General features: G+C 49.3%; 1 protein-coding gene across 1 annotated transcript in view; it reads left to right on the plus strand.

Moving 5' to 3' along the window:
• The first annotated feature begins 9,250 nt into the window (after nucleotides 1-9,250).
• GPR179 (G protein-coupled receptor 179) overlaps nucleotides 9,251-23,757 on the plus strand; it is a 112,146-nt gene continuing 97,639 nt past the window's right edge. Inside the window, 1 exon segment of the mRNA XM_029572252.1 lies at nucleotides 9,251-10,074. Within this exon segment, the coding sequence (XP_029428112.1) occupies nucleotides 9,251-10,074 (824 nt within the window).

Genomic DNA, 23,757 nt, shown 5'->3' on the forward strand with positions numbered 1-23,757 from the left:
GGTCCAAGTTCAGGGCTGGCGGCGGACGAGGGAAACCAATAGACGAATCAGAGTCAGGAACCAGGAAGACAGTCCGAGGGCTAAGCAAGGCTAAGGTTGGGACGGAGACTGGACAGGAGCGGAGGCTGGATCAAGGCTGGAGCAGGATCGGAAGCTGGATCAAGGCTGGAGCAGGAACGGCAACTGGATACTCACACAGGAGTGAACCTCGTTACAAGGCGATCTCTTGGAGCAGAGCCTGGGTTTAAATACCCTGCCAGCGTCTGACGTCACTCTGGGAGCCGGCCAAGGTTTCCCATGCCTGCAGCTTTAAAAGCTGCCTCTTCACGTGCGCGCATACCCGGTGGGCAGGGCCAAGTCCCGAATCTCGGCAGCGTCTCCCTCGTGGAGACACTGTGGCAGTGAGAGGCCTGTGCAGGCCTAGAATTGCGTCGGAGGGGCCGGCAGACTGCCGGGGCAGGCACGGGAGGTAAGAGCCCGGTCGCGGGAGCCACAACCGGGAACGCAACAGTACCCCCCCTCTTACGCCCCCTCCTGGGAGGACCGGGCTTCCCAGGGTGATCCTGGTGGAACTGCAGAAGAAGTGATTTATCCAGGATGTTACGAGCAGGTTCCCAGGTATTGTCCTCAGGGCAACATCCCTCCCAGGAGAGAAGATACTCCCATCTGCAATGATAGAAGCGGACATCCAATACTTCACGAACTTGATAGACTGTGTCAGTCGTAGAGGGTGTCTCCAAGGAAACAGGTGGCTCGTGATGAAACTTGGAGAGTATCACTGGTTTGAGGAGCGAAACATGGAATACATTATGAATCCTTAAGGTAGAGGGTAACCGAAGTCGGTAAGTTACTGCGCCCACTCGCTCTGCTTCCCTGAAGGGTCCGAAATACTTGGGTGCCAGGCATCTGGAGGGTAGGCAAAGATGAATGCTCTTTGTGCTCAACCAAACCTTGTCCCTTGGCAGGAAGACTGGAACTGGTCGACAATGGTGATCGGCAAATCGCTTTGCTGTTGCTGCTGACTGCTGGAGTTTCCTCTGGACCATGTTCCAGAGATTATGAAGTTGTTGGGCTGTCATTTGGGCAGCCGGTGAAGACACCGTCACTGGTAGGGGTAAAGGTATCTTGGGTCGTTTCCCATTTACCAGAAGAAATAGGGATTGTCCAGTGGCGCAATGAGTGTGGTTGTTATATGAGAACTCAGCCCATGGTACCAGAGTTGCCCAATTACTTTGAGTTTCTGTAGCGAAGGGTTGCATGAAAGTTTTCAAGGAGCGGTTAGTGCACTCCACCTGTCCATTGCTCTGTGGATGAAATGCCGTGGTGAGATCTAACTGGACCCCAAACCTTGCATAGTTCTCTCCAGTACCTTGCAGTGAACTGTGGGCCCCTATCAGAGACAATATGCGAAGGTAGGCCATGAGCTCGAAAGATGTGTTGCAAGAAGAGCTGAGCCAGTTCCTGAGCCGAAAGGAGTTTAGGCAGATCGGTCCACTGTTACCCAAATGACCGTCTTTCCTTCAGATTTAGGTAAAATCGACTATGAAGTCCATGGAAAGGTGTGTCCATGGTTCCACAGGAATTGGTAGAGGTTGGAGCAAACCCCACGGATGACCAGTTAGAGGTTTCTGTTTAGCACAGGTGGGACATGAACTGACATAAAGATTGACATCTTGCCTAATACGAGGCCACCAGTAATACTGTGTCAGGAGATCCAAAGTTCTAGCCCTACCGGAATGCCCGGCAGTGAGGGAGTCATGGGCCCATGACAACACTTTTCTCCTATGACAATGGGGTACTACCGTCTTGCTTCCTTAAGTGACTGTTGCGCTGGCCACACAAATTCTTGCTGGGTCTAGGATGTACTGGGGAGGATTGCTCTCTTTTTCTAGCTCGGTGATACGGGATAGAGCATCTGCACGTACATTCTTTGACGCAAAGAATGTACGTGCAAAGAGAAGTTGAAGCGACTGAAAAACAGAGACCAGCAGGCTTGTCTGGGATTTAGGCGTTGGGCGTATATACTACTACGGGATGTTGGGCACCCTCCAACCATTGCCTCCATTCTTCAAATGCTAATTTGATGGCCAGTCGTTCCTTGTTCCCAATACTACTACTTCGGGAAAAGTAGGAGCAAGGAATTAATCTCCCACTCTTTGAGACTTGACTGAGGACTGCACCCACGGCGAGATCAGAGGCATCTACCTCAACAATGAATGGTCTTAGGGGATCTGGGTGATGTAGACAGATGTCTTCCAGGAAGGCCTCTTTCAATGCCACAAATGCCTCTTTCAATGCCACGCCTGGCATGCCTCTGTGGGCCAGGTCTTTGCATCTGCCCCTTTCCTTGTAAGATCAGTTAATGGTGCCACTTTGCGGGAGTAGTGTGGAATGAATTGCCTATAGAAGTTGGCAAACCCCAAGAATCGTTGGAGAGCCTTTACTCCTACAGGCTGGGGCCAGTCTCGGATGGCGGATACCTTGTCAGGGTCCATCCTGAACCCTGTAGCTGAAACTATGTACCCCAAGAAGGGTAGTGATTCTTGTTCGAAGAGACATTTCTCAATTTTTGCAAATAACCGATTTTCTCTCAGAATCTGTAACACTTGTCTCACATGTTGCCGATGGGTCTCCAGATCTTTGCAATAGATCAATACATCATCTAGGTAGACAATGACTGAAGAGTTATTTATTTTATTTTTATTTAACTTCTTTTACTATACCGACACTCAAGACCAGGTCTTATCGTACCGGTTTACATTAAAACATGGGGAAACCAATTAACGTATAAGTAGAAATGAGAAGTTACATTAAAACAGGGAGAGTAATAACATGGATGTCGGAAGATAGGACAGAATTAAACAATAACAGAAATGGGAGATCAAGAATCAACCAATAAGTTAACAAAATTACAAACTATAAATTAACATAAAACAATAAATTAGTAATACAGAAACATGGATTATAATCAGCGGATATATACTTGGTATGTCAGATGGGGGGTGGCGGGGGGGGTGGGAAAAAAGGTGGGTTGAGGTAGAGAGGGGAAAGGGAAAAAGGTTGGGAGTGAGGGGAGGGATAAAGGGTGGGTTGAAGGGTGAGAGAGTTGGTTAAAATGGTTAAGAGTGAAGCATCTCTCGCCATACCTCAATCATGAGATGTTGAAAAACTGCGGGGGCATTGCACAAGCCAAAAGGCATCACCAGGTATTCGTAATGTCTGTCCCGGGTATTGAAAGCAATCTTCCATTCATCCCCAGGACGGATGTGCACCAGGTTATAGGCTCCACGAAGGTCGAGCTTCGTGAATACTTTGCTCCCTGCAACCGATCAAGGAGTTCTGGAATCAAAGGTAGCGGGTAACGGTCACGCCTGGTAATGGTGTTTAGTCCTCTGTAATCGATGCAGGGACGGAGAGTTCCGTCCTTCTTCCCTACAAAGAAGAACCTGGCCCCAGCAGGTGACTTGGAGGGTCGAATAAATCCTCGGGCAAGATTCTCAGTGATGTATTTTGACATGGCTTGTGTTTCAGGAAGAGAGAGCGGGTAAACCCTCCCTCGAGGTGGCGTGGTGCCAGGTAGCAAATCAATAGTGCAGTCAAAGGGACGATACTGGGGTAACAGTTCTGCCTGTTCCTTCGAAAATACGTCCGCAAAATCTTCATACTGGAAAGGTATAGCTAGCGAGGCCGATCAGGCAGATCAGGCCGATCAGGCAGACAAGTGTTGAAACAATCTGGACTCCATGCTGCTACTTGGAGAGTGTCCCAATGAATGGTCGGAGAGTGTTTCTGGAGCCAAGGTAACCCCAGTACAATAGGGTGGACCGCCCTCTCCAGTACCAGGAAGGTGATTTGTTTGGTGTGAAGAAGTCTAGTCCGGAGAGTCAGTAGCTTGGTGATGGAAGCGATGCATCCGGAGAGTAGAGTACCACGAATGGAAGTGATCCAGAGTGGTGGGTTCTGAGGAAGTACCAGAAGCTGAAGTTGCTGTACTAGATCAGCCAGGATAAAGTTCCCACCTGCTCCGAAGTCAATAAAGGCAACCGTGGAGAAGGTTCCCCCAGGATATTCCAGGGTTACCGGAACAGTACATTGAGGAGCAGGATTAACACAGCCTAGGGACAGCTCCCCTGTGGCGCGCCTAGGCTTTGGCGTTTTCCAAACGCTCCTTACACTGGGCCAGGAAATGCCCTTTCCCGCCGCAATACAAACAGAGACTCATGGCCCTTCATTGCCTCCTCTCTTCTGGTGTTAGAGAGCTGTGGCCCAACTGCATTGGTTCCGCCCCCTAGGGATCCGAACGGGGAGTTGCCAGAGACTGTAAAGGCATTAAGGGCTTGGAGAAAGCAGGAGCCAGTGATACCGACCTTCTAGGTGGGCGGAACTCTCGAGATCTTCGTTGTAGCTGGCGATCGACTCTCCCTGCCAGATCGATCAAACTATTCAGATCGTCCAGGAGATCTCTGGCTGCCAGTTCACCATTTATTCGAAACGCCAAGCCCTCAACTTGGAAGCCAGCGACCAGAATTCAATGGCACAGTCTGCCAATGAACGAGATCCTTGGCGGAGTTGTAGCAGCTCCATGGTTGTAGTGGAATGACGCGCTGGTTCGTCAAATATCTGTTTAAAGTTAAGGATAAACTGCTGAAAGTTGCCCAACATGGGATCATTGCGTTCCCACAATGGCGAAGCCCAGGAATGGGCCTTCCCATCCAGCAAGGAGAGGATGTAGGCGACTTTCACGGAATCCTTCGGGAATTGCTTAGGAAGCAAAGCGAACCGGATGTAACACTGGTTCAAGAATCCACGACATAGTTTGGCCTCGCCTGAATAGTGTGGCGGCACCGGCAACTGTGTAGGAGCTGTAGATTCGATGACGGGAAGTGCCGGAAGTACCAGTGGGGCCTCCACAGGTTGGTCATACAGACGATTGGCTAAACGTTTCACCGTGGCTGCCAGAACATCCAAACAGTGCTGCTGTTGTTGAAGACGTTGTGCCATTCTGGGAATGGCCTGTAGACCAGAAATGTCCGCCGGGTCCATGGCCATGCAAACTGTTATGACTGGTGTAGTGGACCCTTGGGCCGGCCATGTGGAGAGAGAAGGCAAGACGTGAAGAAGGCTCCGCAGAGATGGAATGGCCGGGAATTGGCACGGAGCCAGGAGACTGAACAGGAGCTTCGCCCTGGAAGCCCGAGGTCCCCCCAGGAGGACCCTGTGAGGACCCGGACCGCTGGGACATAGGAGGGGTCTCCCGGAACGGAGGTTTAGCAGCGTGAAGGACAGTCCAAGTTCAGGGCTGGCAGCGGACAAGGGAAACCAATAGACGAACCAGAGTCAGAAACCAGGAAGACAGTCCGAGGGCTAAGCAAGGCTAAGGATGGGACGGAGACTGGACGAGCGAAGACTGGATCAAGGCTGGAGCAGGAACAGCAACTGGATACTCACACAGGAGTGAACCTCGTTGCAAGGCGATTTCTTGGAGCAGAGCCTGAGTTTAAATACCCTGCCAGCGTCTGACGTCACTCTTGTGGCCGGCCGAGGTTTCCCGCGCTTGCAGCTTTAAAAGCTGCCTCTTCGCGCACGCGTGCGTACCCAGTGGGCGGGGCCAAGTCCCGAATCTCGGTGGCATCTCCCTCCCGTGGAGACACTGTGCAGTGAGAGGCCTGTGCAGGCCTAGAATCACGTTGGAGGGGCCGGCAGACTGTCGGGGCAGGCACGGGAGGGTAAGAGCCTGGTCGCGGGAGCCGCAACCGGGAACGCAACACTAAGTGATGCTAACTTCGCAGTCTGCACTGCCCTGGCTTTCCAGGAATGGTAAGATCTGCAGAGACAGCAGGAACGTTCATTTGAGGTTCAGCCTATTGTCTAAGGTAACCCCAAGAGACCTTGGGGTTACCTTAGACAATAGGCTGAACCTCAAAGAATTTGTCAAGAACACAACGAAAGAATGCTATTACAAACCACACATTCTGAAAAAGTTGAAACCTCTCCTACATTTTCAGGACTTTAGAACAGTCCTCCAAACAATTCTATTTTCTAAAATCGATTACTGCAACTCTCTGCTTATAGGCCTTCCAGCCATCACCACCAAACCTCTACAAATGTTGCAGAACTCCGCTGCCAGGATTCTTACTAACACCAGCAGAGGTGAACACATAACACTCATACTAAAAAACTTACACTGGCTCCCTATCAGATCCAGAATCATTTTCAAAGTGCTAACAATAACACACAAGACCATCCATTCCCAAACATCGCTTGATCTAAGCTGTCCACTTCGTCCACATGCATCATCAAGACCAATCAGAACCAGTTACTTAGGCACCTTACACGTACCTTCAGCCAAGTCCTCACTCAAGAAACGTGCATTCTCGACTGCCAGCCCCCTCCATTGGAATGCCCTCCCCACGGACATTCGTCTTGAAACCTGTACTCGAACATTCAAAAAGAAACTCAAAACCTGGCTCTTTACAAAAGCCTTCACTTAAAGTTTTCGCTCAGAGCCACGTCCCAGAACTAGACTCATTCACGCATTTCATAATCACGTTAACCAGATGTCTGATGCCGCAACTCTTAATTGTATTTCTTGGTCTCATATTCCCAATCGTTAAATTTACAGCATGCTACACCAATACCTTTTAAGTCAGATGTAACCTCAGCTTTGAAGTCTACAAACCTTGAAGATGTAACCGTTAGTTCTTGTAGATTTAAACATTATTCTGAAGATGTAAACTTAGATTTTGAAGACTGTAATCTGTAAGCATTTGTATTTATTGTAAGAATTTGTATTTATTATTTAGCTATTTATTATTTAGCTATTTACATTGATCTGTTACCACTTGGTCCTGTTCTCTCCTTTACCTCAAGTTCTAAGTTCCTACAAAGTTAGCCTTGTTATTTTATACCCACTTGTTTGATGTAATTTTCCAATATTGGTTCTGTGTAAACCGAAGTGGTATGTACTAGTACATGAACTCCGGTATATAAAAGCCTTTAAATAAATAAATAAATAAATAAATTTGATGGCTGACCAGGAGTGACCCCCAGCTTTGCAATAATTTGCACTTGTTATAATCCATCCCCTGAAGCCATGTTTCTCCATGGGTGAGCTCATAAGCAGAAAAAAACATCACTTGATATGTATCACATATTGCTTGAATGCAATATGTGATTATTAAGTTATTCTTGTAATCTGTTATAGATAATGTATGACTCTGAGCAATATGTGCGTGGGTTATTTTTTGCCACTGACAAGCACTTGTCAGTGCTTACCAATTGGTCTCAGTAAGATCCTGTCCTTTCAGAGACCTCTAGCAAAAAACAGACCACAGTGATCTCTGGCCACAGTTGCAAGTCATAGGCCCAGTAGACTATCCCAGTTTTGCCCTGTTGACTCTGCCAGCTTGGGTAGAGAGGCAATTTAGAACCTTCCAGATGTTGTACTGATCACTCTAGATCCTCCTTTTACTGCAGCAAGATGTAAAGATGCTACACCCTGGATGCTCCAGAACTACCCTCAATGTGGGGTCAAGACAATTCTGATTTTAAATACAGAATAAGGATTCCTTCATTGAGAAAATCCCTTGCCTCTGCCATTTAGTTGGGTGGATGGGCAGACTAGATAGGCCTTTTTCTGCTGTCACGTTTATCTATTTCTATTTATTCTGTCCCAAGTTATCCTCCAGGGTCTGCGATTTCTAATTAGCAGCTGGTGATTCTGGGATACCTGGAGGATCACTTCTCATCTCTGAGGGCAGCTGCTCAGCAGAATCAGACAGCATGAATAATGGAGAGCTGAGACAGACAGCCTGCTGATGCTCCTACAGAATCTGACAAAATAACTCCTTGTTCCAGGGTAGAATCAAAGACAGATGGGGCTGGAAGGGCTGAGGACATCATCTAGAGGTCCAAGAGCTCTCAACCCAGTCCTCAGGACACACCTAGCTAATCAGGTTTTCAGGATATCCGCAATGAATATGCATGAGATAGATTTGCATGCACTGCCTCCATTGTATGCGTCTATCTCATGCATATTTATTGTAGATATCCAGAAAACATGGCTTATTTGTGGCTCTCGCGGACTGGAATTTGCCACCTCTGCCCTGCATGTTAAGGCTGGTGCCCATGTCTTCCTCTTTCATCTCTAAGAAGTGAATCTGGGGTTTAGTATATTTACTGGTATGTCTAACATTGTTCCTGTCCATTAAACACTCTAGAACAGAAATCCTGATCAAAAAGCAGGTAGCAATGAACCTGCCTGAGTCTCTGTCCTCCACTCGTATAACCCTCTTTCCTTTCTCCACCAGATACTGAGTGCACCTTTTTTCCTGGAGTTACTCTGCCTGCTATAATGAAAGTGTTCCAGGTGTGAGTGGAGTCAGGTGACAGAAAAGCGTTCTGCTGCTGATGCAGTCTTGAAAAGTTCATGTCAGAATTCATCTGGCCATGTATCCAGTCCTGAGAGGTGTATGAGAGGTTCAGGCTGCAGCTCTGACAGTGTTCATGCCATTTGCCATTGTTGTGTGAGCAGCCAGCACTGACCCTACATGTGTGCATCATGATGGTGAGAACGCAGGTGAATGGGGGAGGATCAGAGAAGGTTTACAGCCTCTGTTGCCATGGAGCTCCATCCAGGATTTGCTTACATCACTGGCAGTCCTATCTCCTAATGGAAGTGATGGAGAGCGAGAGAAGCAGCCTCTGCTGTCATCTCTCTCTCGCTCCCATTTTTCAATCTGTGCATCCCTGTATGTATTTCTCCATTTAGAGCATTAATGAGCATGTGTGTGTACTGAGATTAAAAGCCCTGGCATTAAAGCCATGCACAGAACAAATGGGAAAAAGAGGGCAGTACCAACAGATGCACAGATTTTGGAGACAGTGACGTCTGCAATATCAACAAGACAGGAAAAACAGCAAAGAGAAAAGAGAAAGCGCAAGACAGAGGGAAGTCTGCAAATCCCAGAGCACTGCAGAGGATGCATTTCATGGGTTGAAGCAAAGTCCCAGGGGCTGCTTCTTTTCAATGGATGTCGCCCAGGATTTGTTTTGCTCAGAATTCCCTTAAGATTACTGGATTTCCAGAACTACTAGACTCCCAGAACTTGGGGATCTGAGCAGATAGCTTCCCACAGTGCAGAGGTGGGCAGGTTACTGCTGGAATGATCTGTAATTGGTGGGAGCTTCGGACCCAGGACAATCTCAAGATATGGAGGTTTTACTTTGGAATTTACTGTGGTGCTTCCAGATGGAACTTCTCTATGGAACTGGAATTTTCCAAAACCAGAGACCACTTCCCAGAACCAGAACAGTGAAGACACAAGATTTCCCACTATCCTCTTCCTTTCCCTCTGCATCCACTTCCACTTCAGTGCCAACATTTGAGCTGGATGGCATTGACCCAGAGAGCTCGGATGCTGCCATGAACTTTCTGTACTCAGGGGATGCATCAAGTCTTTCCTGGGCCAACTGTTCCCAGAGATTCGAGCTACAGGACCTTGAAGGAGAGCCTGCGGAAACCTTCCATTCTTTTGTTCGTGGGGCAATGGATACCTTGGTACAGGCCACAAACTTTCTGAACATGATCTTCCAAACCAGCGACATCAGGGAGTCCAGTGTGAGGGAGGACATGGAGTGGTACCACGCCTTAGTACGGAGCAGCATTGAAGGGGACCCCAAAATCTACAGGGCATTGTTGACCTTTGATGCCCATCCCATGTCCTCTAAACCTCAAATTATACTTCAGGCTACCAAGGAGATGAACGAGATTCACCTACAGGAAGTCTCCTTGGCTTCGGACAAACTGCGAAACCTGAGCTGGGACAATGAATGGTTCAACAGCCTGAAATTCCAGATGGCCCCATCTTTTCACAAGACCATTCTCAGTAATGACCTCAAGAGCCTAGACACCCCCAAATGGAACAAGGGAGACAGTTATGTCATAGACAGCAGCCATATTAAGTGGTCTTACCCCTTCCTGGAATGTACAGAGAACAAATATGTTCCCAGCTGGATGGTGACCCTGTCAGCTGCATTCTATGGACTGAAGCCTGATTTGAGCCCTGAATTCAAGTAAGTAACTATATCTCAGTAATATATATGACCTTATATATATATCTGCAGCCTGTTTTTGTTGTGCTCTTTTCTCAGCATCTTTGCACAATGCATATAACCCAATGTCTATACACAGTATATGTGTCTCCATGACATACATTTATTTATTTATATACCATCATTCTGTTAACAATCATAATGGTTTACATCACAAAATAAAACAGTGAAAATATTATAATCAATAAAATCATAAAAATTACATAAGACTCAGTTTATATACAGTGCACTTTCTTGTTACATATTCACCGACTATTCAGCACAGGGGCCAAATCTGCTAAGGGTTTTCCCTCATTTTGTGTCTAAGACAAAAAACGTTTTGTACACCTGGCTCTTTGCCAACTGTTAAGTAGAGACGTGAAAAAGAAGGCTCATGGTTTCCTAATCTGCACAGATATGGCTACATAAAAAACTAAGGTGATCAGCAGGACATCATAGAAATGTGTAATATACAGAGACATGCACCTCTCATTTCCAAAGGTGGGTATGGAGACAGCATGCCTCTAACACACCTAACTTTACACCTATGTTTCACTTGGCCTAAATGTACATGCATACATGAACAGCCAGAACGTCAGACTTCTTGTATTCAGGAACCTTGTGTTTGAAACGAGCATGATCTAGTCAACATTACCAAGGCTCGTGTGTTTCAATAGTTCGGCCCCTTACTGAAAAAATTGTACTTGTTTAGATCTCTGAACCACAGTTAAAGAATCAAGTCTAGCTAGAGCATGCAGATTGCCTTTTGCAGGCAGCACAGGCTGTCTGCCTGTATTAGTCTACAAGCAAGGAATCTTCACCCTCTGTATATAGATATAAATATATAGTGATATAGATATGTTGGCTTTTACCATTAAAAAGATTGGAGGTACTCAACAAATATAAATTAAATTATGAAAATAAGTAACACCATCAATGTTCTAAAAAATAGTACATGAATATTTTGAAAACTTTCAATATTTAATATTAGAAACAGTTGGCAATTTTCAAACAGTATTGCTTATCAATCTTATACAAAAATTATTTAAAAAATGCAACTTATTGGACCTTACATACCTAAACATTCATACTATGCAATCCCTCCTCTCATAACATAAAATACACAAGAAAATCTAACACATAAATTAATTTACATTTGAAAAATCATGTTTTCAAATGTAAATTATATCCCTCTTATATTTGAACAAAAAAAAAAACAACAGAAAGTGCTTATAAACCAGTTGTAGCTTAATGTTTTAATGCATATGCAGCTAAGCATCACAGTTCAACCCCATGTATATAGACCAGTTCAAACTTAAAGTTTTAATATTTAATTGTGTGTTCAGCTGAGTGTAACAGTTCAATCCCTACAAAGGCCTCTGTTTCGCTGAAGTGCCGGCTTCATCAGGGAAATGTATTTTATTGCAGAACAAGTTGATAATCTGTTCATATCGAAAAAGTTCAGTTTAATACTTATGTATCAAAGCATTAGATTTTAGCAACGTTCTTCACAAAATAACTAGAACAATTCATCACAGGGAATACAGACTGTCTATATATATGAATGTTTGTATATATACAAACACACACACACCTGTCCTTGCAAAACGATCTCTGTGATCTTGGATTATTTCTAATTTTAAGTTCTATGTATAAAGATGTCAGAGTCTGAGGACCAGTAAGCGGCTGAGCTCTCTCTCTGAAGATCTGGATGTAAGGGTGGCAATGTGAGAGGCGTGAGAGGCTGTGAAGCTCTGGGTGTAAAGGTGTCAGTGTGAGGAGGAGCAGTGAGGGGCTGTGCTCTCTCTGAATATCTAGGTGTGTCTGTATCAGGTTGCATGAAGGAGCAGTGAGGGCCTGTGCTCTGTTTGAAGCTCTGGGTGTAAGGGTGTCAGTGTGAGGAGGAGCAGTGAGGGACTGTGCTCACTCTGAAGCTCTAGGTGTGTGGGTATCAGGTTGCATGAAGGAGCAGTGAGGGGCTGTGCTCTCTGTGAAGCTCTGGATGTAAGGGTGTTAGTGTGAAGAGGAAGAGTGAGAGGCTGTGATCCTTCTGAAGCTCTGGGTATAACAGTATTAGTGTATGGAGGAGCAGAGAGGGGATATGCTCTCTGTGAAGCTCTGGGAATAAGGTTGTCAGGAAGAGGAGAAGTGAGGGTTTCTGCTGTCTGTGAAATTCTGGGTGGAAGGGTGTCAGTGTGAGGAGGAGCAGTGATGGGCTGTTCTCTTTCTGAATCACAGGGTGTATCAGTGTCAGTTTATAGAGGAGCAGTGTGGGGTTGTGCTTTCTCTGACGCTGTGGATGTAAGGATGTCAGTGTGAGAGGCTGTGCCCTTTCTGAATCTCTGGGTCTAAGGGTGTTAGTGTGAGAAACAGACGTGAGGGGCTGTATTGTCTCTGAAACTCTGGATGAGTAGGTGTCAGTGTGTAGGGAGATGCATTGAGCCACTGTGCACTCTCTGAAGCTCTGGTTGTAAACATATCATTCTTTGGAGGAGCAGTGAGGGGCTGTGCTCTTCTCAAGCTCTGGGTGTAAGGGTATCAGTGTGAGGAGGAGCAGCAAGGGACAGTGCTCTCTCTGAAGCTCTGGGTGTAAGGGTGTCAGTGTGAGGAGCAGCAATGACGGTCTTTCCTCTCTATTAAGCTCTGTTAAGGGTGCCAGTGTGTGAGGGAGACCAGTGAGGAGCTGTACCCTCTCTGAAGCTCTTGTTGTAAGAGTGTCAGTGGATGAACAGCAGTGATGGGATGTGCTCTCCCTGAATATCTGATGTAAGGGAGGAGCAGTGAGGAGTTGTGCTCTCTCTGAAGCCCTAGGTGTGTGGGTATCAGGTTGCATGAAGGAGCAGTGAGGGACTGTGCTTTCTCCGAAGTTCTGGGTGTAAGGGTGTCAGTGTGAGAAGGAGCAGTGTGGATTTGGGCTCTCACTGAAACATTTGTTTTAAGAGTGTCAGTGTAAGGAACAGCAGTGAGGATTTCTGCTATCTCTGAAGCTCTGCGTGTAAGGGTGTCACAGTGAGGAGGACTAGTGAGGGGCTGTGCTCTCTCTGAAGCTCTCTGGGTGTAAGGGTGTCAGTGCATGTAGGAGCAGTCAGGGGCTGAGCTTTCTCTAAAATTCTGGGTGTATGAGTGTCACAGTGTGTGAGGAGGAGAAGTGAGAGGCTGTGTTCTCTCTGAAGCGCTGAATGTAAGGGTGTCGGTGTAGAATGAGGCTGTGCTCTTTCTGAAGCTCTGGGTGTATTGGAGTCATTTTTTGTTACTTTTTCTGAAGATGTATATAGAGGATAGGCCACATGGATTCAGAGTTTTCACCCAGACACAGATTAGTTTGAAGGCCAGAGGCCAACCTCTGAGTGAACTCCTATTTACTATCTTACACTGTGAAATGTTTACGAACAGGCAAGAGTCTGTTTATTTAGTTATTCCACTAAGTCTATGATGTGAAAGCTAGAAATTAACTTATACTAAAGCCTGAGAGAGTGAAGTCCACACAGCTGAAATTTGATAAGAGCTTATACGCCACTGCTCCACAAGCATTTTGTGGTATATAAGCAGAAACAGTGAGAGAGAAGGGACAGAGCCCTGGATGTGATAGTACAGGCTGATCCTTTGGAAACATAAGCTTCTTATGTCTATGTAGCAATTGTCATTATGTCCCATTACTTCTTTTGTGTAATCTGATTTTATTTGTTCTATCCTCCTATTGCTCAAAGAATCTCACTTTCTTAAATACCTGGAACTGTGATGTACTGAATCAAAGTTTGTCTGTGGCCCTTTGTGTACGGAGTCGGCTCCTGGGTCCAAGCCCCCAGGTATAAACCACGTAATTCTGTGTGGCTATCTGTTCAGGGAATAAGCTCCTGGGTTCAAGTCATCAGGTATAATCCCAGTAATTGTGTGTGTTTATATGGGATAAGCCCCTCAGGTAGGCCACAGCTGTGGACATTAGTGAGATTAGCCCTCCCCCCACCACAGGTTAGCACCTCTGGAAGAATTCCAGTGGGCACAGTCTGAACCCGTAACAGGGTGTCAGTATGAAAAGCAGCAGTGAGGGGCTGTGCTATCTCTTAAGCTCTGGGTGTAAGGGTGTCAGTGTGAGGAGGGGGAGCAGTGATGCGTTGTGCTCTATCTTAAGCTCTGGGTGTAAAGGTGTCAGTGTGTGCGAGGAGCAGTGAGGGGCTGTGCTCTGTTTGAAGCTCTGGGTGTAAGGGTGTCAGTGTGTGGGAGGAGCAGTGATGGGCTGTGCTCTGTCTGAAGCTCTGGATGTAAGCGTATCATTGTATGGAGGAGCAGTGAGGGGCTGTGCTTTTTCTGAAGCTCTGGATGTAAAGGTGTCAGTGTGTGGGAGGAGCAGTGAGGGGCTGTGCTTTTTCTGAAGTTCTGGGTGTAAGGGTGTCAGTGTGAGGAGGGGGAGCAGTGATGCGTTGTGCTCTGTCTTAAGCTCTGGGTGTAAGGGTGTCAGTGTGTGGGAGGAGCAGTGATGGGCTGTGCTCTGTTTGAAGCTCTGGGTGTAAGCGTATCATTGTATGGAGGAGCAGTGAGGGGCTGTGCTTTTTCTGAAGCTCTGGGTGTAAGGGTGGCAGTGTGTGGGAGGAGCAGTGATGGGCTGTGCTCTGTCTGAAGCTCTGGATGTAAGCGTGTCATTGTATGGAGGAGCAGTGAGGGGCTGTGCTTTTTCTGAAGTTCTGGGTGTAAGGGTGTCACAGTGTGTGGGAGGAGAAGTGAGGGGCTGTGCTTTTTCTGAAGCTCTGGGTGTAAGGGTGTCAGTGTGAGGAGGGGGAGCAGTGATGGGCTGTGCTCTGTCTGAAGCTCTGGGTGTAAGCGTATCATTGTATGGAGGAGCAGTGCGGGGCTGTGCTTTTTCTGAAGCTCTGGGTGTAAGGGTGTCTGTGTGTGGGAGGAGCAGTGAGGGGCTGTGCTTTTTCTGAAGTTCTGGGTGTAAGGGTGTCAGTGTGTGGGAGGAGCAGTGAGGGGCTGTGCTTTTTCTGAAGCTCTGGGTGTAAGGGTGTCTGTGTGTGGGAGGAGCAGTGAGGGGCTGTGCTTTTTCTGAAGTTCTGGGTGTAAGGGTGTCAGTGTGTGGGAGGAGCAGTGAGGGGCTGTGCTTTTTCTGAAGCTCTGGGTGTAAGGGTGTCAGTGTGTGGGAGGAGCAGTGAGGGGCTGTGCTTTTTCTGAAGTTCTGGGTGTAAGGGTGTCTGTGTGGGAGAAGCAGTGAGGGGCTGTGCTGTGTTTGAAGCTCTGGGTGTAAGCGTATCATTGTATGGAGGAGCAGTGAGGGGCTGTGCTTTTTCTGAAGCTCTGGGTGTAAGGGTGTCAGTGTGTGGGAGGAGCAGTGATGGGCTGTGCTCTGTCTGAAGCTCTGGATGTAAGCGTATCATTGTATGGAGGAGCAGTGATGGGCTGTGCTCTGTCTGAATCTCTGGGTGTAAAGGTGTCAGTGTGTGGGAGGAGCAGTGAGGGGCTGTGCTTTTTCTGAAGATTTGGGTGTAAGGGTGTCAGTGTGTGGGAGGAGCAGTGAGGGGCTGTGCTCTGTTTGAAGCTCTGGGTGTAAGTGTATCATTGTATGGAGGAGCAGTGAGGGGCTGTGCTTTTTCTGAAGCTCTGGGTATAAGGGTGTCAGTGTGTGGGAGGAGCAGTGAGGGGCTGTGCTTTTTCTGAATTTCTGGGTGTAAAGGTGTCAGTGTGTGAGAGGAGCAGTGAGGGGCTGTGCTTTTTCTGAAGCTCTGGGTGTAAGGGTGTCAGTGTGTGGGAGGAGCAGTGAGGGGCTGTGCTTTTTCTGAAGCTCTGGGTGTAAAGGTGTCAGTGTGTGGGAGGAGCAGTGAGGGGCTGTGCTTTTTCTGAAGCTCTGGGTGTAAGGGTGTCGGTGTGTGGGAGGAGCAGTGAGGGGCTGTGCTTTTTCTGAAGCTCTGGGTGTAAAAGTGTCAGTGTGTGGGAGGAGCAGTGAGGGGCTGTGCTTTTTCTGAAGCTCTGGGTGTAAAGGTGTCAGTGTGTGGGAGGAGCAGTGAGGGGCTGTGCTTTTTCTGAAGCTCTGGGTGTAAGGGTGTCAGTGTGTGTGAGGAGCAGTGAGGGGCTGTGCTCTGTTTGAAGCTCTGGGTGTAAGTGTATCATTGTATGGAGGAGCAGTGAGGGGCTGTGCTTTTTCTGAAGCTCTGGGTGTAAGGGTGTCAGTGTGTGGGAGGAGCAGTGAGGGGCTGTGCTTTTTCTGAAGCTCTGGGTGTAAGGGTGTCAGTGTGTGGGAGGAGCAGTGAGGGGCTGTGCTTTTTCTGAAGCTCTGGGTGTAAAGGTGTCAGTGTGTGGGAGAAGCAGTGAGGGGCTGTGCTTTTTCTGAAGCTCTGGGTGTAAGGGTGTCAGTGTGTGGGAGGAGCAGTGATGGGCTGTGCTCTGTCTGAAGCTCTGGATGTAAGCATAGTCCCCCCCCACCACAGGTTAGCACCTCTGGAAGAATTCCAGTGGGCACAGTCTGAACCCGTAACAGGGTGTCAGTATGAAAAGCAGCAGTGAGGGGCTGTGCTATCTCTTAAGCTCTGGGTGTAAGGGTGTCAGTGTGAGGAGGGGGAGCAGTGATGCGTTGTGCTCTGTCTTAAGCTCTGGGTGTAAAGGTGTCAGTGTGTGGGAGGAGCAATGAGGGGCTGTGCTCTGTTTGAAGCTCTGGGTGTAAGGGTGTCAGTGTGTGGGAGGAGCAGTGATGGGCTGTGCTCTGTCTGAAGCTCTGGATGGAAGCGTATCATTGTATGGAGGAGCAGTGAGGGGCTGTGCTTTTTCTGAAGCTCTGGATGTAAAGGTGTCAGTGTGTGGGAGGAGCAGTGAGGGGCTTTGCTTTTTCTGAAGCTCTGGGTGTAAGGGTGTCAGTGTGTGGGAGGAGCAGTGATGAGCTGTGCTCTGTCTGAAGCTCTGGATGTAAGCGTATCATTGTATGGAGGAGCAGTGAGGGGCTGTGCTTTTTCTGAAGCTCTTGGTGTAAAGGTGTCAGTGTGTGGGAGGAGCAGTGATGGGCTGTGCTTTTTCTGAAGTTCTGGGTGTAAGGGTGTCAGTGTGAGGAGGGGGAGCAGTGATGTGTTGTGCTCTGTCTTAAGCTCTGGGTGTAAGTGTATCATTGTATGGAGGAGCAGTGAGGGGCTGTGCTTTTTTCTGAAGCTCTGGGTGTAAGGGTGTCACAGTGTGTGGGAGGAGAAGTGAGGGGCTGTGCTTTTTCTGAAGCTCTGGGTGTAAGGGTGTCAGTGTGAGGAGGGGGAGCAGTGATGGGCTGTGCTCTGTCTGAAGCTCTGGGTGTAAAGGTGTCAGTGTGTGGGAGAAGCAGTGAGGGGCTGTGCTTTTTCTGAAGTTCTGGGTGTAAGGGTGTCAGTGTGAGGAGGGGGAGCAGTGATGTGTTGTGCTCTGTCTTAAGCTCTGGGTGTAAGTGTATCATTGTATGGAGGAGCAGTGAGGGGCTGTGCTTTTTCTGAAGCTCTGGGTGTAAGGGTGTCACAGTGTGTGGGAGGAGAAGTGAGGGGCTGTGCTTTTTCTGAAGCTCTGGGTGTAAGGGTGTCAGTGTGAGGAGGGGGAGCAGTGATGGGCTGTGCTCTGTCTGAAGCCTCTGGGTGTAAAGGTGTCAGTGTGTGGGAGGAGCAGTGAGGGGCTGTGCTCTGTTTGAAGCTCTGGGTGTAAGCGTATCATTGTATGGAGGAGCAGTGAGGGGCTCTGCTTTTTCTGAAGCTCTGGGTGTAAGGGTGTCAGTGTGTGAGAGGAGCAGTGATGGGCTGTGCTCTGTCTGAAGCTCTGGATGTAAGCGTAGCCCCCCCCCCACCACAGGTTAGCACCTCTGGAAGAATTCCAGTGGGCACAGTCTGAACCCGTAACAGGGTGTCAGTATGAAAAGCAGCAGTGAGGGGCTGTGCTATCTCTTAAGCTCTGGGTGTAAGGGTGTCAGTGTGAGGAGGGGGAGCAGTGATGCGTTGTGCTCTGTCTTAAGCTCTGGGTGTAAAGGTGTCAGTGTGTGGGAGGAGCAGTGAGGGGCTGTGCTCTGTTTGAAGCTCTGGGTGTAAGGGTGTCAGTGTGTGGGAGGAGCAGTGATGGGCTGTGCTCTGTCTGAAGCTCTGGATGTAAGCGTATCATTGTATGGAGGAGCAGTGAGGGGCTGTGCTTTTTCTGAAGCTCTGGATGTAAAGGTGTCAGTGTGTGGGAGGAGCAGTGAGGGGCTGTGCTTTTTCTGAAGCTCTGGGTGTAAAGGTGTCAGTGTGTGGGAGGAGCAGTGAGGGGCTGTGCTTTTTCTGAAGTTCTGTGTGTAAGGGTGTCAGTGTGAGGAGGGGGAGCAGTGATGTGTTGTGCTCTGTCTTAAGCTCTGGGTGTAAGTGTATCATTGTATGGAGGAGCAGTGAGGGGCTGTGCTTTTTCTGAAGCTCTGGGTGTAAGGGTGTCACAGTGTGTGGGAGGAGAAGTGAGGGGCTGTGCTTTTTCTGAAGCTCTGGGTGTAAGGGTGTCAGTGTGAGGAGGGGGAGCAGTGATGGGCTGTGCTCTGTCTGAAGCTCTGGGTGTAAAGGTGTCAGTGTGTGGGAGGAGCAGTGAGGGGCTGTGCTTTTTCTGAAGTTCTGGGTGTAAGGGTGTCAGTGTGAGGAGGGGGAGCAGTGATGTGTTGTGCTCTGTCTTAAGCTCTGGGTGTAAGTGTATCATTGTATGGAGGAGCAGTGAGGGGCTGTGCTTTTTCTGAAGCTCTGGGTGTAAGGGTGTCACAGTGTGTGGGAGGAGAAGTGAGGGGCTGTGCTTTTTCTGAAGCTCTGGGTGTAAGGGTGTCAGTGTGAGGAGGGGGAGCAGTGATGGGCTGTGCTCTGTCTGAAGCCTCTGGGTGTAAAGGTGTCAGTGTGTGGGAGGAGCAGTGAGGGGCTGTGCTCTGTTTGAAGCTCTGGGTGTAAGCGTATCATTGTATGGAGGAGCAGTGAGGGGCTGTGCTTTTTCTGAAGCTCTGGGTGTAAGGGTGTCAGTGTGTGGGAGGAGCTGTGAGGGGCTGTGCTCTGTCTGAAGCTCTGGATGTAAGCGTATCATTGTATGGAGGAGCAGTGAGGGGCTGTGCTTTTTCTGAAGCTCTGGGTGTAAGGGTGGCAGTGTGTGGGAGGAGCAGTGAGGGGCTGTGCTCTGTCTGAAGCTCTGGATGTAAGCGTGTCATTGTATGGAGGAGCAGTGAGGGGCTGTGCTTTTTCTGAAGCTCTGGGTGTAAGGGTGTCACAGTGTGTGGGAGGAGAAGTGAGGGGCTGTGCTTTTTCTGAAGCTCTGGGTGTAAGGGTGTCAGTGTGAGGAGGGGGAGCAGTGATGGGCTGTGCTCTGTCTGAAGCCTCTGGGTGTAAAGGTGTCAGTGTGTGGGAGGAGCAGTGAGGGGCTGTGCTCTGTTTGAAGCTCTGGGTGTAAGTGTATCATTGTATGGAGGAGCAGTGAGGGGCTGTGCTTTTTCTGAAGCTCTGGGTGTAAGGGTGTCAGTGTGTGGGAGGAGCTGTGAGGGGCTGTGCTCTGTCTGAAGCTCTGGATGTAAGCGTATCATTGTATGGAGGAGCAGTGATGGGTTGTGCTCTGTCTGAAGCTCTGGGTATAAAGGTGTCAGTGTGTGGGAGGAGCAGTGAGGGGCTGTGCTTTTTCTGAAGATTTGGGTGTAAGGGTGTCAGTGTGAGGAGGGGGAGCAATGATGCGTTGTGCTCTGTCTTAAGCTCTGGGTGTAAGTGTATCATTGTATGGAGGAGCAGTGAGGGGCTGTGCTTTTTCTGAAGCTCTGGGTGTAAGGGTGTCACAGTGTGTGGGAGGAGAAGTGAGGGGCTGTGCTTTTTCTGAAGTTCTGGGTGTAAGGGTGTCAGTGTGAGGAAGGAGAGCAGTGATGGGCTGTGCTCTGTCTGAAGTTCTGGGTGTAAGCGTATCATTGTATGGAGGAGCAGTGAGGCGCTGTGCTTTTTCTGAAGCTCTGGGTGTAAGGGTGTCGGTGTGTGGGAGGAGCAGTGAGGGGCTGTGCTTTTTCTGAAGCTCTGGGTGTAAGGGTGTCTGTGTGGGAGGAGCAGTGAGGGGCTGTGCTTTTTCTGAAGTTCTGGGTGTAAGGGTGTCAGTGTGTGGGAGGAGCAGTGAGGGGCTGTGCTCTGTTTGAAGCTCTGGGTGTAAGCGTATCATTGTATGGAGGAGCAGTGAGGGGCTGTGCTTTTTCTGAAGCTCTGGGTGTAAGGGTGTCAGTGTGTGGGAGGAGCAGTGATGGGCTGTGCTCTGTCTGAAGCTCTGGATGTAAGCGTATCATTGTATGGAGGAGCAGTGATGGGTTGTGCTCTGTCTGAAGCTCTGGGTGTAAAGGTGTCAGTGTGTGGGAGGAGAAGTGAGGGGCTGTGCTTTTTCTGAAGCTCTGGGTGTAAGGGTGTCAGTGTGTGGGAGGAGCAGTGATGGGCTGTGCTCTGTCTGAAGCTCTGGATGTAAGCGTATCATTGTATGGAGGAGCAGTGATGGGTTGTGCTCTGTCTGAAGCTCTGGGTGTAAGGGTGTCAGTGTGTGGGAGGAGCAGTGAGGGGCTGTGCTATCTCTTAAGCTCTGGGTGTAAGGGTGTCAGTGTGTGGGAGGAGAAGTGAGGGGCTATGCTCTTCTCCGAAGCTCTGGATGGCAGTGAGGGAGGAGCAGTGAGGGGCTGTGCTTTTTCTGAAGCTCTGGATGTAAGCGTATCATTGTATGGAGGAGCAGTGAGGGGCTGTGCTTTTTCTGAAGCTTTGGGTGTAAGGGTGTCCGTGTGAGGAGGGGGAGCAGTGATGGGCTGTGCTCTGTCTGAAGCTCTGGGTGTAAGGGTGTCAGTGTGTGGGAGGAGCAGTGATGGGCTGTGCTTTTTCTGAAGCTCTGGGTGTAAGGGTGTCAGTGTGAGGAGGGGGAGCAGTGATGGGTTGTGCTCTGTCTGAAGCTCTGGGTGTAAAGGTGTCAGTGTGTGGGAGGAGCAGTGAGGGGCTGTGCTTTTTCTGAAGATTTGGGTGTAAGGTTGTCAGTGTGGGGAGGGGGAGCAGTGATGCGTTGTGCTCTGTCTTAAGCTCTGGGTGTAAAGGTGTCAGTGTGTGGGAGGAGCAGTGAGGGGCTGTGCTCTGTTTGAAGCTCTGGGTGTAAGCGTATCATTGTATGGAGGAGCAGTGAGGGGCTGTGCTTTTTCTGAAGCTCTGGGTGTAAAGGTGTCAGTGTGTGGGAGGAGCAGTGAGGGGCTGTGCTTTTTCTGAAGTTCTGGGTGTAAGGGTGTCAGTGTGAGGAGGGGGAGCAGTGATGGGCTGTGCTCTGTCTGAAGCTCTGGGTGTAAAGGTGTTAGTGTGTGGGAGGAGCAGTGAGGGGCTGTGCTCTGTTTGAAGCTCTGGGTGTAAGCGTATCATTGTATGGAGGAGCAGTGAGGGGCTGTGCTTTTTCTGAAGCTCTGGGTGTAAGGGTGGCAGTGTGTGGGAGGAGCAGTGATGGGCTGTGCTCTGTCTGAAGCTCTGGATGGAAGCGTGTCATTGTATGGAGGAGCAGTGAGGGGCTGTGCTTTTTCTGAAGTTCTGGGTGTAAGGGTGTCACAATGTGTGGGAGGAGAAGTGAGGGGCTGTGCTTTTTCTGAAGCTCTGGGTGTAAGGGTGTCAGTGTGAGGAGGGGGAGCAGTGATGCGTTGTGCTCTGTCTTAAGCTCTGGGTGTAAAGGTGTCAGTGTGTGGGAGGAGCAGTGAGGGGCTGTGCTCTGTTTGAAGCTCTGGGTGTAAGGGTGTCAGTGTGTGGGAGGAGCAGTGATGGGCTGTGCTCTGTCTGAAGCTCTGGATGTAAGCATAGCCCCCCCCACCACAGGTTAGCACCTCTGGAAGAATTCCAGTGGGCACAGTCTGAACCCGTAACAGGGTGTCAGTATGAAAAGCAGCAGTGAGGGGCTGTGCTATCTCTTAAGCTCTGGGTGTAAGGGTGTCAGTGTGAGGAGGGGGAGCAGTGATGCGTTGTGCTCTGTCTTAAGCTCTGGGTGTAAAGGTGTCAGTGTGTGGGAGGAGCAATGAGGGGCTGTGCTCTGTTTGAAGCTCTGGGTGTAAGGGTGTCAGTGTGTGGGAGGAGCAGTGATGGGCTGTGCTCTGTCTGAAGCTCTGGATGGAAGCGTATCATTGTATGGAGGAACAGTGAGGGGCTGTGCTTTTTCTGAAGCTCTGGATGTAAAGGTGTCAGTGTGTGGGAGGAGCAGTGAGGGGCTTTGCTTTTTCTGAAGCTCTGGGTGTAAGGGTGTTAGTGTGTGGGAGGAGCAGTGATGAGCTGTGCTCTGTCTGAAGCTCTGGATGTAAGCGTATCATTGTATGGAGGAGCAGTGAGGGGCTGTGCTTTTTCTGAAGCTCTGGGTGTAAGGGTGGCAGTGTGTGGGAGGAGCAGTGATGGGCTGTGCTCTGTCTGAAGCTCTGGATGTAAGCGTGTCATTGTATGGAGGAGCAGTGAGGGGCTGTGCTTTTTCTGAAGTTCTGGGTGTAAGGGTGTCACAGTGTGTGGGAGGAGAAGTGAGGGGCTGTGCTTTTTCTGAAGCTCTGGGTGTAAGGGTGTCAGTGTGAGGAGGGGGAGCAGTGATGGGCTGTGCTCTGTCTGAAGCCTCTGGGTGTAAAGGTGTCAGTGTGTGGGAGGAGCAGTGAGGGGCTGTGCTCTGTTTGAAGCTCTGGGTGTAAGTGTATCATTGTATGGAGGAGCAGTGAGGGGCTGTGCTTTTTCTGAAGCTCTGGGTGTAAGGGTGTCAGTGTGTGGGAGGAGCTTTGAGGGGCTGTGCTCTGTCTGAAGCTCTGGATGTAAGCGTATCATTGTATGGAGGAGCAGTGATGGGTTGTGCTCTGTCTGAAGCTCTGGGTATAAAGGTGTCAGTGTGTGGGAGGAGAAGTGAGGGGCTGTGCTTTTTCTGAAGTTCTGGGTGTAAGGGTGTCAGTGTGAGGAAGGAGAGCAGTGATGGGCTGTGCTCTGTCTGAAGCTCTGGGTGTAAGCGTATCATTGTATGGAGGAGCAGTGCGGGGCTGTGCTTTTTCTGAAGCTCTGGGTGTAAGGGTGTCTGTGTGTGGGAGGAGCAGTGAGGGGCTGTGCTTTTTCTGAAGCTCTGGGTGTAAGGGTGTCAGTGTGTGGGAGGAGCAGTGAGGGGCTGTGCTTTTTCTGAAGTTCTGGGTGTAAGGGTGTCTGTGTGGGAGAAGCAGTGAGGGGCTGTGCTGTGTTTGAAGCTCTGGGTGTAAGCGTATCATTGTATGGAGGAGCAGTGAGGGGCTGTGCTTTTTCTGAAGCTCTGGGTGTAAGGGTGTCAGTGTGTGGGAGGAGCAGTGATGGGCTGTGCTCTGTCTGAAGCTCTGGATGTAAGCGTATCATTGTATGGAGGAGCAGTGATGGGCTGTGCTCTGTCTGAATCTCTGGGTGTAAAGGTGTCAGTGTGTGGGAGGAGCAGTGAGGGGCTGTGCTTTTTCTGAAGATTTGGGTGTAAGGGTGTCAGTGTGTGGGAGGAGCAGTGAGGGGCTGTGCTCTGTTTGAAGCTCTGCGTGTAAGTGTATCATTGTATGGAGGAGCAGTGAGGGGCTGTGCTTTTTCTGAAGCTCTGGGTATAAGGGTGTCAGTGTGTGGGAGGAGCAGTGAGGGGCTGTGCTTTTTCTGAATTTCTGGGTGTAAAGGTGTCAGTGTGTGAGAGGAGCAGTGAGGGGCTGTGCTTTTTCTGAAGCTCTGGGTGTAAGGGTGTCAGTGTGTGGGAGGAGCAGTG

This window comes from Rhinatrema bivittatum, chromosome 12 (assembly GCF_901001135.1).
Source record: "Rhinatrema bivittatum chromosome 12, aRhiBiv1.1, whole genome shotgun sequence".
Taxonomy (NCBI): domain Eukaryota; kingdom Metazoa; phylum Chordata; class Amphibia; order Gymnophiona; family Rhinatrematidae; genus Rhinatrema; species Rhinatrema bivittatum.